Source organism: Mus caroli, unplaced genomic scaffold (assembly GCF_978045245.1).
Source record: "Mus caroli unplaced genomic scaffold, Mus_caroli_1 scaffold_16, whole genome shotgun sequence".
In the NCBI taxonomy this organism is placed as follows: domain Eukaryota; kingdom Metazoa; phylum Chordata; class Mammalia; order Rodentia; family Muridae; genus Mus; species Mus caroli.
The window spans coordinates 73533136-73549124 of record NW_028227271.1 but is presented as its reverse complement, the minus strand read 5'-3'; the positions used below and the strand labels follow the sequence as shown (position 1 = coordinate 73549124).

Genomic DNA, 15989 nt, shown 5'->3' with positions numbered 1-15989 from the left:
TCAGCAACAATAATTAAAGAAGAAAAAGGCCATGAATTTGAGGGGGTGTTGGGGGGCATGGGAAGAGTTTGAGGAAGAAGAGATGTAGAAATGATGTAAATATGGTGATTATAAGTCTAAAGAAAATATTAAATAAGCTGTTTCTACTAGAATAGCTTCACCTGCATATGTTAAATCCACAGCACCATTGCCTGACACCTTGTTTTGTTGATCAGCTGGCTGAACAAGGTCACGTATATTGGCATAGTCATTAAAGGATGCTTCCAACTGTTTTTTAATGGAAAATTGATGTTCTCCCTTTGATTGACTCAATAAAAGTTCAGAGAATGCGCCCAGAGAAAGGTCCGTTACATTGACTGTCTTTGAAATGGTCCCTTTTTTTCAATTTTAACATGTGTGGGTTTCATCAACTTTCTGAAATAGCGAAGATTCCCCTTTAAACTCCAGCCCCTGGTCACCATCAAAGATTTACCACATGCACATCAGCTGTCCTTTTCTCTCCTCTGAGGCAGTGAAGACATGATTGCAATAAAAGGTACTTAAAGCTTACGTAGATGACACACGCATCAGAGGAGAAGAAAACTCTCTAGTGGCCCTAAGCAGTTCTCCTGATGTCTAGCACAGAAGTTAGGAAAATGAGAGCCAGTTGAATCCCAGACAAAGAGAAGCCAACTGTCATCCCCCTACACATGTCAGCTGCCACACGCCATAGCAAGCATGGCATCACATCTTCCCTCTACCTGTGGCCATCCTGTTAGTTCTCACAGAGGCAAAGCTAGTTCAGGCGCCGCTGAAGTTTTATGTTCCGAATCCTGAGAATATGAACGCGTCATGTGAGAAGGTTCACTGAAATGTTCTAAGAGATGACAAACTAGAAAATGAAACAAACAAAAAGCAAGTGAAACTTGGTCTGCTTCTTGCTGTGCTATCAGATAGGCTCGGTATAGCAGACTGAACTCGTCAGAAGCCTGTGTCATGCCTGCTCATCATTGGAGCAGACAAGCTACAGGATGACTGCTTTTTCCCAGATGCTGTCTTTCTGTTCAGTACAACAAGCCAGTTTCAAATACCAACCCAGGAGCCATGTGGCACAGCTGGGTTGCTTTCTGCCTAGTATTTAAAAGGTATACACGTCTTGCTCCGGCAGCCGTTCACAGACTCAGAGGCATCTTGAAGTGGTCAAGATAAGATTTTGATGAAAAGAACAAGAAACCTCATACACTCAAGTGTCCTTACCATAAAGTTGAAATTGAGTGTCACACTAATTAGGAAGGGCATTTTATTGTTTAGCCAGCATACATCTGTGAGATATCATTCATTGTCAAGCCACAGCCTTGACTTAAACCAAGCTATAGCAGAATTGAGAGAGAGAGAGAGAGAGAGAGAGAGAGAGAGAGAGAGAGAGAGAGAGAGAGAGAGAAAGAGAAAGAGAAAGAGAAAGGGGTGGGGGCATGAGTACTTTGTCTTTATCTTGGCAAGTAATGAAATTCCTTAAACTATTTCTGACAGTTAAGTAACTTCAAAATTTCTCTCAAACATTTCTGTTTTTATGTAGCTAGGATATAAAGCAAGCCTTATCTCCCTCTGATGAGAGTTTAAACACTCCTTTGACATACTCTGATCCTGAAATAGACTCTTATTTTCATGTTCGTTCATCTGCAGACATACCTGCAGATATATGTATGTACATAAAATGTATGTAAGAACACTAAATACATACCAACTGTGTTTATTTTAATGTAATTATTAATGTACACATTAAACCAAATAGCTTAGCTTAGCTTCTACTTCAATTCGAAAGGAATTGCTTTATCTGTAAATTATGTCAGGGTTAAATGTAGGGTTTTTTTGTTTTATTTTGTTTTTTGTTTTGTTTTGTTGTTTTGTTTTGTTTTTCAAGACAGGGTTTCTCTGTATAGCCCTGGCTGTCCTGGAACTCACGTTGTAGACCAGGCTGGCCTCGAATTCAGAAATCCTCCTGCCTCTGCTTCCCAAGTGCTGGGATTAAAGGCATGTGCCACCACTGCCCGGCTTGTAGTATTTTTTTTTTAAGTAGATACCATGTTTTACCCTGAACTCCATGCTTTTGGTTTCTGCAGATGATAAGCTTTAGGTGATCAGAAATTGGTATAATTATCTTAATATTGTTACTTTTGAGTAATGATAAAAGATTTGGTATGTACATGATAAAATTGAATCTGCTTATTAATGCTTTTTGTGGTCATTGCAGGGTTTTATAATACATTTCCATGGGATAAAACATTAATGCCCAGGCTGATCTTTACTTTGTTTATTTAACTTTTACTGATAACATTTGTTTAAGCAGCTTCAGTACTTGTAACTACCATTTTTAATGGCGAATTCATATTTCTTTGTGAATATAAGCCTTAATTTTTAAGTTAAGGACAGTTAACCTATTGAAAAGTTCTCTCACTATTCCATTGCATTCAGTAAAAAACAAATTTGACTGTTATGGTGGCTGTAAGATCTAAATTTACTGCCTGGTGCTGTGGCACATGCCCTTAATCCCTGCACCCAGGAGGCAGAGTTAGGTAGATCCCTGTGAGTTCAAGGTCAGCCTGGTTGGTCTACATAGCAAGCTCCAGGACAGCCAGGACTACATTTGCCTAGTTCATGGCACTGCATAGGCCATATAACAAACTTCTCCCCTTTGTATATTTTACTTGTTTGTTAGAAGCCTTGATGGCTGATGGAGCCCATGTCAAGCATAGATTGCCAAAGTTTTGCGAAAGTTATCACAATTCTGCAAAACAAGTGAAGGCATTGGATACGGCAGTCTGTAACTTCTGTACAATGTCTGCTTAATGCCAATGGTAAAATACGTGACCTTGATCTTAGCGTTCTTCCAGTTCGTCTATTTCCTCCCTTGCTCTGGCAGTTGTGTTGGACTAGTTCCAAAAGCAGGTCCCATTCATCTGCTAGGTGCAATCGGTTCTGAACAAGATCCAGTCCCCTGCAGCCTTGATCGGAAGGTCTGTCTCAAGAACAGCACTCTTGTTTTCAGTGGTGACTAGACCCCTGACCTTTTCGGCTCCATCGATTTTCAGCAGCCACTGCAATGCCTGCTTCTGTGTTTCCTTGTGATGTGTGCAGGGGGCAGCATCGTGAAGCATAAAGATGTTAAAGGTATTTACTCTCTCATTTTTCTCTCACCAGTGGGATGGAGTAGGACCTCTTCCAGACTGTGCAGAGCCACCAAAAGGGATCCAGATGCTGTGGCACCCGTCCATAGTCAAACCCTACCTCACACTGCTCTCTGAGTGCTCAAATCCAGACACGCTGGAAGGGGCAGCGGGCGCCCTGCAGAACTTGGCTGCAGGGAGCTGGAAGGTATGGCTAGTTCATTGCAATACGAAAACCATCTGGAATTATGAGCGAGCGAGCCTTAAAAAAATAAATAAATAAATGATACAAGTGTAGGTTCGACGAAATGCAATTCTAATAAATATTTTAGAACATTAGAGAAAAACCAATTATATTGGGCTGTTGGGCTTAGAATGCCCTTAAATTTTTTTTTTCTCTTAGGTGCTCCAGTGTCCTTGAAGACTGTTGTGAACATAGAGGTTTCACAGATACAAGTACAGCCACTGAAAAACACTCTAAAATGCTTATAATTCTACATGGATAGCTAACCTGCTTCTCTTTCAGGAATTATTATAATTTGTTGATGTTTCAAAGCATTATCATCAACCACCAAGGGAGATAAATCTAAACATCGTTTCTGGGAAAACAAAAAAAGAAACAAACAAACAAAAAAAAAAAACAAAAAACCGATGTAAACCTATGAACAGTGTTGTGTCCATTCCTGGCCCTTAAAGCTGAGAACCCTGTACATTTTTAAAGGATAGTTTTTTTTCCTGAAAGGAATCAGTGAACACAAGAGTTTAAAGACCAGAAAGAGGCCCCTTTCCTCCAAAACGTTACAAACCGATACTGTTCCTGACTGATTTTTCATAAGAAATGATTAGCCTTTCATTTTTGGGTAGAAAGGATTCTCCTTATTTAAAAAAAAAAAAGCCATGTGTATATTCACTCATAGTTGCATGTGCCAGCCTAACCTGTTGAATAAAAAAAAAACATGGTCACTGAGAAAGCTGAGGATGTATGGGGCAAAGATCAAGAAATCAGAAAGCTTTGAGGTTCATGATTGTTTTTATTTTTTATTTCCATTGACATTCATTCTCTTTAAAAACACATTTGCACTGACACAGACACCCATCATACTGAGAATCTCAATGCCAGCGATGCACAGCACGCGCACGATGCAGTCGCATACTGTTCTGCTCATACCTTGCCATGTCTACCTTATTCCTCCTCTCGTCCTTCATTTCTGCTGCAGCAGCCCGATCTTCTGCATTTCCCTTTTCCTCATCCATGCCACCTCTGGGTACAGCTGGAATAACTGCTCTTGAGGGTGCTGTGAGTGGCTAAGCTCACCTCTTCTCTTGAAGACCATAGGGATAAACTGATCCCTTCATTCCCACCCAGGAGGCACCTCGAAGTTTAAAGCATTCGGGTGGGGCTGGGCAGCAAGTGAAGTTGTCTCTTTTTTATTTTTCAAGCAGAGATTGGGAGGAAAGTTTTAAAAGAAGAGTTGCACACTTCAGAAGGTCAGCACATAGCCTGTCACACTTAAGAAGAAGATAATAAAGAGGCTGCTCCTTTAACTAATCCTCAGATCTTACAGTTCTCTAGGCTTTCATGGTCTTAGACACTTTGATTCAAATCACAGTTCAAACCTAGGCTGGCTCCGTCTTTCCTGAGCATAAAAGCCTAGGCAAATTATAGCTCTTCTGTGTGCCACATGACACACAGAGACCCTTAAACTTAGATCATTGTGACTGCCTCCCTCTGCAGCTTGTAGAGACACCAGGGCACTGGGTACAGGATTGTTAGGAAATGGAATAAACCAAACAGTTGTCTCTCGGTGAGAACAAGAGTACTCACACACCCACAGCCCCCTTCCAAGTTCCCTCCTGCAATGCATGAACTGGACAAGCTTGAGAAACGGGGCTCTGGGGTAAACCTGACCTGAGGCAGAAAGATTTCAATGACAGCAAATCACACATACCATCATAAGATACGATTTTAAATTATTGCATTTGTCAATATGCTTTTCTGCTTTTATCATTTTTTCATGTTCCTTGGGAAATTCTCACATCCTTAGGACATTCACAAAGTGAAGAAATGACTCAGGCTCTACAAGATTTTGAATGTAAAGATTTTTAACTCAAATTCTGTATAACGTGTGGTTTTAAAAGTTATGGGGAAATAGATAGAAGACCTAAACCAAGTCTCTGGAGTCCTCTGGAAAGTAATGCCTGAAATTAAAACTGCACAGAATAGAATCAAAGGAAGATTAAATAATGCAAAAAGAAAAATATCAGTGGACTTGAGGACAGTATAGGAAACTATAGAATATGAAACACACAGAGAAGGAAAATAATGGAGACATAGCTGTAGTAAGTATGCTGATGTGTGTGAGGATTCCCACATAAAGGAGAGAGCTAGGAAGAGAGGGGAGAGTAGTTAAATACAGTGAGTCTTTTTCATATTTAATGAAAACTAATGAATTTATACATCAAGGGAGTTAGGAAACTCCATTCACAAGGAAAGGAAACTATACAAAGAGCATTGTAATCAAATTGCTCAAAACTAGTTATAAAGAGAAAATGTTAAAAGGTATCCAGAGGAAAGAGAATTGTTATGCAAAGCAATGCAGTGTCTAAGCTCAGCTTCCAACCAGTATCACGAGGCAACCAGTCCTTTACACTGGAAGGTCTTGCTGAGCACTGACTCTTCTCTAGAAGAGGGTGTGTTCTGGTCCCCAAGGTCCTGAACAACTAAAGCCAAGACACTTTTTCCCTTTTCCCTTGGGCTGAACTGATTGCCCTGTGCTTGGATTAGCAGAAGTTCTTAAATACTAGTGCTTAACCCCAGCAGCCTCTATCCACACGTCTTCTCCATACACAGCTATCAGTTTTGGCTCTTAGGGTATCAATAAGGTATCTGTAACACATCTTATTCCCCAGGCCATTCAACTGATTCTTATAGCAACACACTTTGTTATAGTTTCATATCTCTCTCTCTCTCTCTCTCTTTCTCTCTCTCTATATTGTGTGTGTGTGTGTGTGTGTGTGTGTGTGTGTGTGTGTGCATGTGTTTGTTACCACATATGTGGAGGTCAGACAGCAACTTACAAGAGTTGATTCTTTTTCCTTCCACTCTGTCGGTCCCAGAGATTGAACTTGCGTCCTCAGGACTAGCAGCAAGTGCCTCTACTTATTAAGCCATCTTGTCAGCTTCTGTCATGCTCTTTTATGTGAAACTGGTAGAGGGGAGTCAAAGGAGAATGACGGCTTCCCCGTTGCCTAGGCTTAGCAATGCTCAGTAGTGCCACGTGGGTCCACAGTATCTGCCTGCCATGTGGACTATTCTGTTTCTTACTGATCCCTGTCTTGGGGTAACCTAGGTATAGTCTAAGAACTTAATTAGAGAGATTAAATGATAGGGTTTTGAAAATTGGCTATCTTTATGTTTTCAAATCATTTCCTACCTTGGATCCTGTAGTGGAAGGAGTGGAAGACATGTGACATCACTCCAGGACTTCTGGCCACCACACTCTGCTGTTCTCAGTATGTGGGCCTGCACATTAGCTCAGCACAGTTCTCCCTCCCCACTGTATGGCTATCCCCACATGTCCAGAGGATATTTGTTTAATACATTTTCTATAGTCATTAAAGCAGAGATCAGTAAGGAAGAGGGAAAGGAACTTAAGGGAGTTGAGCTGACAACCCCAGACAGCTGGATAAAGTTTGAAGAACTATGACCATTGAACTTTTCAAGTCTACACTAGATTGCACGCATGAATTAGAAAGTGCAACATTATCACCTTACAACCACACCCAAAGATGCACCCAGAAGAAACGCAGTAGATACCCAGTGACCCAATGGCAAAGTGAAAAGGTAGAAAATGTATATATATATATATATATATATACAAGAAAGAAAACTGGCAGAGACCATTCCAAAACTCGATTCCTTTGCTCCTCAGAAACAAACAAACAAACCTGAGTAATCATCATAAGGCCACCCCACTGTCATCAGGACAGTTGGAAGATAGAATTTTACAAAGGTTTTTATCCTGCATAGACAAAGTAGAATATTGGCTCTCTTAGGGTGTCAATTTTACTGTTAACCCTTTTCCCCTAGCAATTAAAAACAAATGAGTCAGTCCTCTGTCATAGCAGAAGGCTACTGAGTAATGTTTCTGTGCATTTACAAGAATGCATTCACACAGAGATAGGATGTGTGAAGGTATCCCTGCAGATTCTACTTGTATACACAGGAATCAGGCCCATTCCCACCATTTTAGTCATACCATACATTTTAGTTACTCTTTTGTGGGGGAAGAGATAGATGGTCCTTAGAGACAAATAGAGATTATTATTATACCCAACACTGATCTATCATTACAATAAAAAATTAAGGAAATCTAATATAAAAACTGAGCATAAAAATTCTTACTTGACAGAGACAATCTCAGGTCGAGGGAAGTGGTTCTGTCACCCTATGAAGAAGCATGAAGTCCTGAGTTCAAATTTCTAGAATCCATGTTAAAAATCCGCTGCAGGCTGCGTGCCAGGAGGTGGATCCAGGAAGATCCATGGGTTTTGCTACACGGCCACTTTAGCCATGTTGATGAGCTGTAGGTTCAAGGAGAAACTCTGTCTCAAAAAATAAGGTAGAGAGTGACTGGGAAAGACACCTGATGTTGACTCCTGGCCTCTGTGTGCACCGTCACACAAACATAAGAATATAGACATACAGACAGCACACTCACACATGCAAATAGTTTTTTTATGATAAATATCCGAGACAATGACAGGGCATACAGTGACTTTCGCACAACATTCCCCTCAGCCCGCTAGCTCTCTAAGAATGCGTTCTTACAGCAACTGTCAAAACTTAGGGGCGCTTCTTAGTAGTCCTTCACTTTTTATGATCCAACAAAACAGAAATGAGGAGGTAAAACTGGAGGATTTTGCATGGAGAGAGCTCTTTATAGACCTCCTTGTCTGACACAATAACTTCTCTTTATGAGAAGAACGTGACTGCTCTTTGGCTGTGACAAATTGACTAGCAAACTAGATTTCCTAATGGCCCTAAACACGTTCTAAACTTAAAAATGTTCATTACTTGGTTCATGAACATCAGACAAATATAATGATATTACAGCAGAAACGAAGTGATAAATGTTTCTTGGAAACAGTGTGGACTTTGGTCACATTACTCTTGTTCACAGAACAGTGAATCTATTTGTGGTACAATATTAGAATGAGCAGATACAGTAATTTGAAGATTTCCAAAATGTGAATAAATGGTCTTTTAACTCCTCTTTGTAGATTCTTCCTATTGTAAACGTAGTTGGTGTTTATGAAAATCCAGCCTTTGAGGTGTATTGTAGAAATATGTCTGTCTGCAATGGAAATGAAGCTAAATATGTAGGTAGCTGTATATAGTCAATTTATACTTAAATATGAATATTCTCAATGTATTTGTTTTAAGAAATAAATAGGACTAAAAGGTGCATAGATAATAGCACATGTTTTATGAAGCAGCATGATAGCAACATAAATTTAAGGAAAAGCAACAGTCTCCATCTATAAGGCCCAACTGTATGCTTTTTAATGTAAGAGATCTTGGAAATTTAAAACTTATTCCTAGAGAAAGAAATGACAGCCTTTGAGAGACACTGTGAATTTAGCTTAGTCTAGCGGTCACTCTGCATTATAAGAGAAAACCAGAGGAGATTGGTGGAGTACATAAAAAAGCAACACTCAAGCCGGACATGGTGGCGCACGCCTTTAATCCCAGCACTCAGGAGGCAGAGGCAGGCGGATTTCTGAGTTCGAGGCCAGCCTGGTCTACAGAGTGAGTTCCAGGACAGCCAGGGCTACACAGAAAAACCCTGTCTCAAAAAACCAAAAAAAAAAAAAAAAAAAAAGCAACACTCATGCTTTGACATGACAGAATGAATTATCTTTGGCCTGGTTTATGTCACAAGCCAGAGACTATCTAAAGCTCCTGCTTACACAGAGGGTATGAAAGACTCTACTAGGAAGTGAGGGCAAGATGACAAAGCTAAGGAGCAGGAGGTCAGGGACCAAGCCTATGGCCAACTATTGCCTCTACTCATGCATAGCTCAGGAGCTTCCCCCTGGCTCGTGAACCACAACAGTATTGGAAATATTTGTCATATTGCAAATGCCACCCACATCCATGGTCAACCTCAGAGAAGCCTGTGCTGATTGCCTGAGGCTGAGTTTCTCACTGACCCTGGATCCTCCGACTTCTGCTCTAGGTTGAATACAAGCATGCCAGAACCCCTTTCTGAAAGTGAAGAAACTGCTCAACCAGAGATGCCAGACAGGGTGACAAGGTCCAAATTAATTTTTTCTAAGGAAAAGCAACTAATAAAAAGAAGCACATAGAATAGTGAATTTTTTTTGTAATACTGTAAATTATAGTTAGTAACAGATAGGCAACTGAGGACAAGAAATAAAAAAATGTGAGCACTGTAGCTGAAGTCAAGATGACTAAAGTTCATGGGAAGAATACTAAAGATCCCAGATATACACAGAAAACTCCCCTCTAGCACTTAGCAGAGAACTCTAAGTTCTTGCCTGTGAGCAAAGCATTCAAGACTGGCAAAGTCCCCTTCAAATTACAACAAGGACAAATAAAAATGGCTCCTACATGAGCTAGGCATATTCTGTGTTTCCAGCTGTCATATGGGAAAACCTCACAATTCATGGGTCATTGGATAACACACTCATAAAAAGCAATATTAGCCATGGACCGGGCATGCTCTGTCCTTTCCTCAAGAGCCTTAGAATTGAGATCCACATTCACAAACAGTTAAATTTTATTGACTGCAGTCTAAACAAATCCTTAAATCATGGGAATGCAGGAATTTTCAGTATCCGAATACCGAAATACAAGCTAAAATTAGGAATGACTGGTATTTAGTTTGAAATCACTCTGTCAATGAAAAAGAAAATTCAGTCCATAATGGAAGGAAGGAAGGAAGGAAGGAAGGAAGGAAGGAAGGAAGGAAGGAAGGAAGAGCAAGCAAATACAGGACTGACAGATGTTATAATTATAAAACACGAGAAAATTATGATGGCATCATATATAACAGAAAGTTAAAGATGGAGGACATGTGTTTAAAAAAAACAAATAAAACATCGTGCGTTAAAAGTACCATGTTGAAATGAAATATACATGAATGAAATGAATAGCAGGTTAAACAATGCACACCAACTTAAGGACAGGGATATATTTCTAAGCCTCAGCAGGCCCAGTGCACATATCATTGGGCCCCCTGAACAAAAGGTTGCAAGAAGGGTCAAGGGAATAGAAGAAATATTGGCAATAGTAACAGTTGGAAGTATTCCAAATATAGTGAAAACCTGTACTCTTGCAAACCCCAAAAGCTCGAGGGACCCAAAACATAGGGAACCTGATTAAATTACAGCAAGTTCTTGGTAATCAGGTCACTCAACCTCTGCAGTAACAATGAAGGCTGGGGTGGAGATGGGGCAGCTCTCAGTAATAGGTCTCACATCAGCATCTTGGACAGCAAAAGGCATCTCTAGCAAAGAAAGACTAAGGGAATGAAGGACTTCCTAGGCAGATGCAACTTCACCTAGAGCAGCTGTAAAGCTACCTTTCAGAGCCCTTTAGAGAAACACACTAGGCTGAGAACAGACATGGTCAACCACCCGTGTGGTCACGACAGGGAGAAATTGTGAATAAGAGCTTGAATTGAATTGTTGTGGCATTGATCAGAGTATTGATCATGGCACCTCAGTCTCAATCTTTCTATCCTGGAGAAAAACATCTATGTATAAACTCTGCTTCAATGGTTCTAGCACCGCACATGGGTACTGAGTTATGGGGAATAGTTTGGGTCTAGAAAAGACTTCCATGAAAATGCATAACCACTTAGACCCTATACAGTTTTCTGTGGAAATGGTTGGAAAGCTCTGGTCCCATCAGTGGTAGTAGTGTATTCAATCTTTAAGGCATAATTCCTTTCAGTGGAGACAGGGACACCTTTCATAATAAACAAGCTCTTGTTGCTGCAAATAAACCTGACAACTTCTTTCATCAACTAAACACTCTTTAATCTTCCAGTATGGACCAGAAGCTGAAGACAATTGAAAGAAAGATGAATGTAACTCAGTCTCTCCTTCACTCTGTAATAAAGATCTAACAAGTTCAGAAGTCCATTGTCAATGGTGTGATGAGAATACATCAAGATCCAAGGATGTCTGTGGGGTCACTTTTACAAGAAAGCAGTAGAGGAGGGGGCAGCATATTCCAGGAGCACTGCTTAATACCTCAGTATAGATGTTGATTACTTAAAATAGCTTCTGGCAGATGATTACAAGAGTCGGTTATTTAAAGGAATGCCAGCTGCTATAACATGCAGACCCCTAAATACCCAAAGGCTCAGGCAAGATAGAAGGGAGAATTTATTTTCTTCTGATATCACAGTAAAGGTCAGAGTCAAACAGCTGGAAGCAGACTAAGAGCAGTTCTGCCATCTTCAACATGTGGCTCTAGGGCAGCTGCTCTCACTGCTGTACCCACCAGCAGGACAAAACACCTGCATAAAACAAAATCTTCCCATGCAAATCACAGTGACATTTCTGTTCCCTGCTGATAGTCTAGGAACCAGGGAGCATACACTGCCATGTAGTTCCCCCCCCCCCAACAAAATGGACAAGAATTGTAGTAAGGTCCAGATCAAGAATAAATTCACTTTTTTCATGGAAAAATATTTATTAATATAGTCCACTTATGGACTGCAGAAGAAAGCATTATATTAGTAAAAAGTAATGGCCTTTGAGTTTTTCTGCTGCATAGGACATCTGCAGCATCTACACTTTACAGTTATAAAAATAAAGTCTTCATCAGCAACATCCCTCCAGAATGTTCTGCATAACAAAATACAGATTACCTTCATCCATGTCATCACAAGAAGAATTGTTCTAATATCCCCGAAGTGAAATTCCTCTGGCTCCAGGAGAAAGATAGTATGACCTGTCTCCTATTTTCACGAGAAACTCTATTTACAATGAAAAAACAAAGGGAAATGTTTGACATAGTATTGAGTAAGGGTAAAACCATATAAATTACTTTTCTTGTCTTATATTGATTAAAAAATATATATTATGGCCAGCACAGCCTTGCTTGTGTGCAGTGGCTAGAAGTCTGCCTCCTCCACTAAACCCTGCTGGGTACAGGTCAGCGTGCTGGCAACCTGTCCTCAAGGTTGTATTCACAAGGAGCTACCAGGGAGAAATCATAGGAGTCTGGGAATGAAACCTGAGATAGCCTTTTTTTGTGGCTGCAAGACCTATCACTGGAAATGGTTGCGTCCATTCCCTGGGAAGGCGTTTTTAAACATCAGTAACATGCAGAGCTTTTTACCTCCAATGTCATCACTGGAAAGAGAGGCCCATTGGACACACAAACTTTATATGCCCCAGTACAGGGGAACGCCAGGGCCAAAAAAAAAAAAAAAAAAAAAAAAAAATGGGAATAGGTGGGTAGGGAAATGGGGGAGAAGGGGGAGGGTATGGGGGACTTTTGGGATAGCATTGAAAATGTAATCGAGGAAAATACCTAATAAAATATATTAAAAAAAAGAAAGAAAGAAACTTCAGAAAGGCTCCTGTTTAAAGATAAGCTGTTTTAGTTGATGGTTGCTGCTCTTCACATGAGCAAAGACAGGGGGTCGGGGACAGTTGTTCGGCTTCATGAACGCTGTCTCTAGGTGGCCGTCAGTTTACTCTCCTCTCCTTTGCCTCTTACATGAGCACACCAACATCCTTTTCCTTCTAGGAAGCCATATTACCTGGAAGTTGGCATTTTCAGCAAATACATGTAATAAAACATGGTCTTCGAATTGCCTGACTTACATATAAAAAAGTATGAACAGGGGGAAAAAACAACCTTTAGCCCACTATCAGCTTCTGCCTTAACCAACATCTGTGTTTATAAATTACGGCTTTGCTAATAAGGGCATTCTTTCACTATTACCTTTGACTATAGATCTCATGTCCAAAAAGAAATATTGGGTTTTTGAAGACAACAGTGTATAATCTTATTTCATGATTGAACTGAAAGAACAGCACATGAATACAATGCAGAAGAACACTCAATGGAAGTTGAGACTGCCCATCTATTCCATGAATCCTATGCTAGCCACTAATCCCAATCTATTTCAACTATAAAGACTTGGGAACTCAGACTACTACTACTGCTACTGCTACTACTACTACTTCTACCACTACTAAACAGTAGTAGTAACTTGAGCCATGTAACAGAAACCACATGGTTTCTGAATGTCTAATACATTCTTTTTTTTGTAATAAGACTTTGTAATAAAAATGCCCTAGTATAATGCTAATTAAATCCACCTAGAAAATAACATGGCATTATAAATAAATTCAGAAGCAATTTTTGAGGCTCTTGTAATTTACACTAAAGTTGTTGTTAGGTCTTTTCGTTCTATGGAATAAAAACATTGAGGCCCTATGATACCAGAAGATGCTAGAGTGTTCTGCAGAGTTTAATTATAGACTGTGCTAGATCAGTTTGTAAAGCACTTGCCTTGAAAGTCTGAAGACCTGAAATCACTCTCCAGAACTGATGTTTAAAAACAAATAAACTGCTAGTCTCACATGGAGAAGGGGGTGGGTATTAAATTTTGTTTGGAAGCATTAGGTTTTAAAGTGGGACATTTCTTTACCATGTGAAGAGATAAACTGGGGAAATGTCTACTTTAATGATTCCAGTGAGGACATGATCATTTAGAAGGTCTTTTAATAGCTGGCTGTACTTCTAAAGCAACAACAACAACAAAAATATTCGAAAGAACAGGAAATTCATCAGTTCTGAATTTTAGCACTATTATAGGTTCAGTTTCCAAAGATACTATTTTATACTTAATGGATAATATTATCTTCAGTTATTTGGGACAGTGTTATGATTTCAAGGTCGAGAGAGTGACCTAAGGAAATTAACTCTTACCTACCTTTAGTGAAATAGTCTCACCTTAAGCATGGTGCAGCTTTTAGAGATATAATAACCACCATTTGTGTTTTATTCTGGCTGCTATCTTTTAATGAAGTCCCAGGAGATCTACAGTCAAATCAGACAACCCGGATTTAAAGGGTTAAATAGCATTGACTTTACTTTGATCTTTCAGTTCCTTGGCATAAGGAAATTTATTAGACAGAAATAACTTTGTTTGGTGTAGTTCTTTTTAGGTTCATTTTTTGAACTTCATTGGCCTAATATAACAAAACAGGGGGAAAACAATCTAGACATTAAGATGTCTAGATGCAGAACACTCTAGCATCTTATGGAATCATAGGGCCTCAATTCAGCAGAACACAGCTTCCTCCCATGTGGTCTTCCAGTATCTCCTTGACTTCAGGGGATGCTGACTTTGAGATTCTGTGAGCATCTCTCTGCAGATGGTGTCAGGGATAGATGATGCATTGATTTTGTTTCTCTGTCTGAAGTCAACTTTACTCTATGGCGCCTCCTGTCTGGGGCACACAATGGTACAATGGTTGGTAACTGGACCACCTCTACTCCACTGTACTCTCCCATCCTCACCTCCCTGGTGAGCATCCTTGGATGCAGCCATATCTCTTCCATACTGACAATCATTCTGTGTCACTGGCTTCCTAGACAGGTGAATCATCTGTAGCTCTTTTCTTCTTCACACATCAGCCCATAGAAGCCTTCAGAGCTCCCTTGGTGACACTGGGGTCACAGAAGCAAACCATACTCCATGGATTTCTCTAGGATGATACTGAAAACGTAACTAGTTAGTGTGTGGCCTCTTCTATAGTCCTAAAAGGGAAGTAGTCTGTTGGCTCTCAATTCTTCCATCTTTGTTGAGTGGGGTAGAGGTGGCAAGGGAACACACACACACACACACACACATTGGTGACTTGCCCCTGGACACTCCAGGGTTGCAGTGACAGCTCTTTGAGTGCTGTTTTCTTTCTTAAGTCTTCCCATACTGTCCCTCCCCACGAGTTTGGAAACTCCCTGTGGACTCTGAAAAGTGAACAGTTTGTTTTCTGCTTCTTCTAATCCTCTTTCAATATATGCAAGCTTTTACCAGGAGTTGTGTGCTAGTCTTTTTTTTTTTTTATTACATATTTTCCTCAATTACATTTCCAATGCTATCCCAAAAGTCCCCCATAGCGCCCCCTACTTCCCTACCCACCCATTCCCATTCTTTTGGCCCTGGCATTCCCCTATATTGGGGCATATAAAGTTTGCAAGTCCAATGGGCCTCTCTTTCCAGTGATGGCCGACTAGGCCATCTTTCGATACATATTCAGCTAGAGACAAGAGCTCCGGGGTTCTGGTTAGTACATCATGTTGTTCCAACAATAGGGTTGCAGATCCCTTTAGCTCCTTGGGTACTTTCTCTAGCTTCTCCATTGGGAGCCCTGTGATACATCCAATAGCTGACTGTGAACATCCATTCCTGTGTTTGCTAGGCCCCGGCATCGTCTCACAAGAGACAGCTATATTTGGGTCCTTTCAGCAAAATCTTGCTAGTGTATGCAATGGTGTCAGCGTTTAGAAGCTGATTATGGGATGGATCCCTGGATACGGCAGTCTCTAAATGGTCCATCCTTTCATCACAGCTACGAACATTGTCTCTGTAACTCCTTCCCTGGGTGTTTTGTTCCCAATTCTAAGAAGGGGCACAGTGTCCACACTTTGGTCTTCATTCTTCTTGATTTTCATGCGTTTAGCAAATTGTATCTCATATCTTGGGTATCCTAAGTTTTGGGCTAATATCCACTTATCAGTGAATATATATTGTGTGAGTTCTTTTGTGATTGTGTTACTTCACT

The 15989-nt window shown here is 40.3% G+C and overlaps 1 protein-coding gene across 3 annotated transcripts in view; it reads left to right on the top strand.

Moving 5' to 3' along the window:
* The window catches only part of Ctnnd2 (catenin delta 2), an 810770-nt gene that overhangs the window by 695735 nt on the left and 99046 nt on the right, over nucleotides 1-15989 (top strand). For all 3 annotated transcript variants that reach the window (XM_021182851.3, XM_021182850.3, XM_029469859.2), the window contains one exon: nucleotides 3178-3351. In XM_021182851.3, the coding sequence (XP_021038510.1) occupies nucleotides 3178-3351 (174 nt within the window). The remainder of the gene's footprint in view (nucleotides 1-3177; nucleotides 3352-15989) is intronic.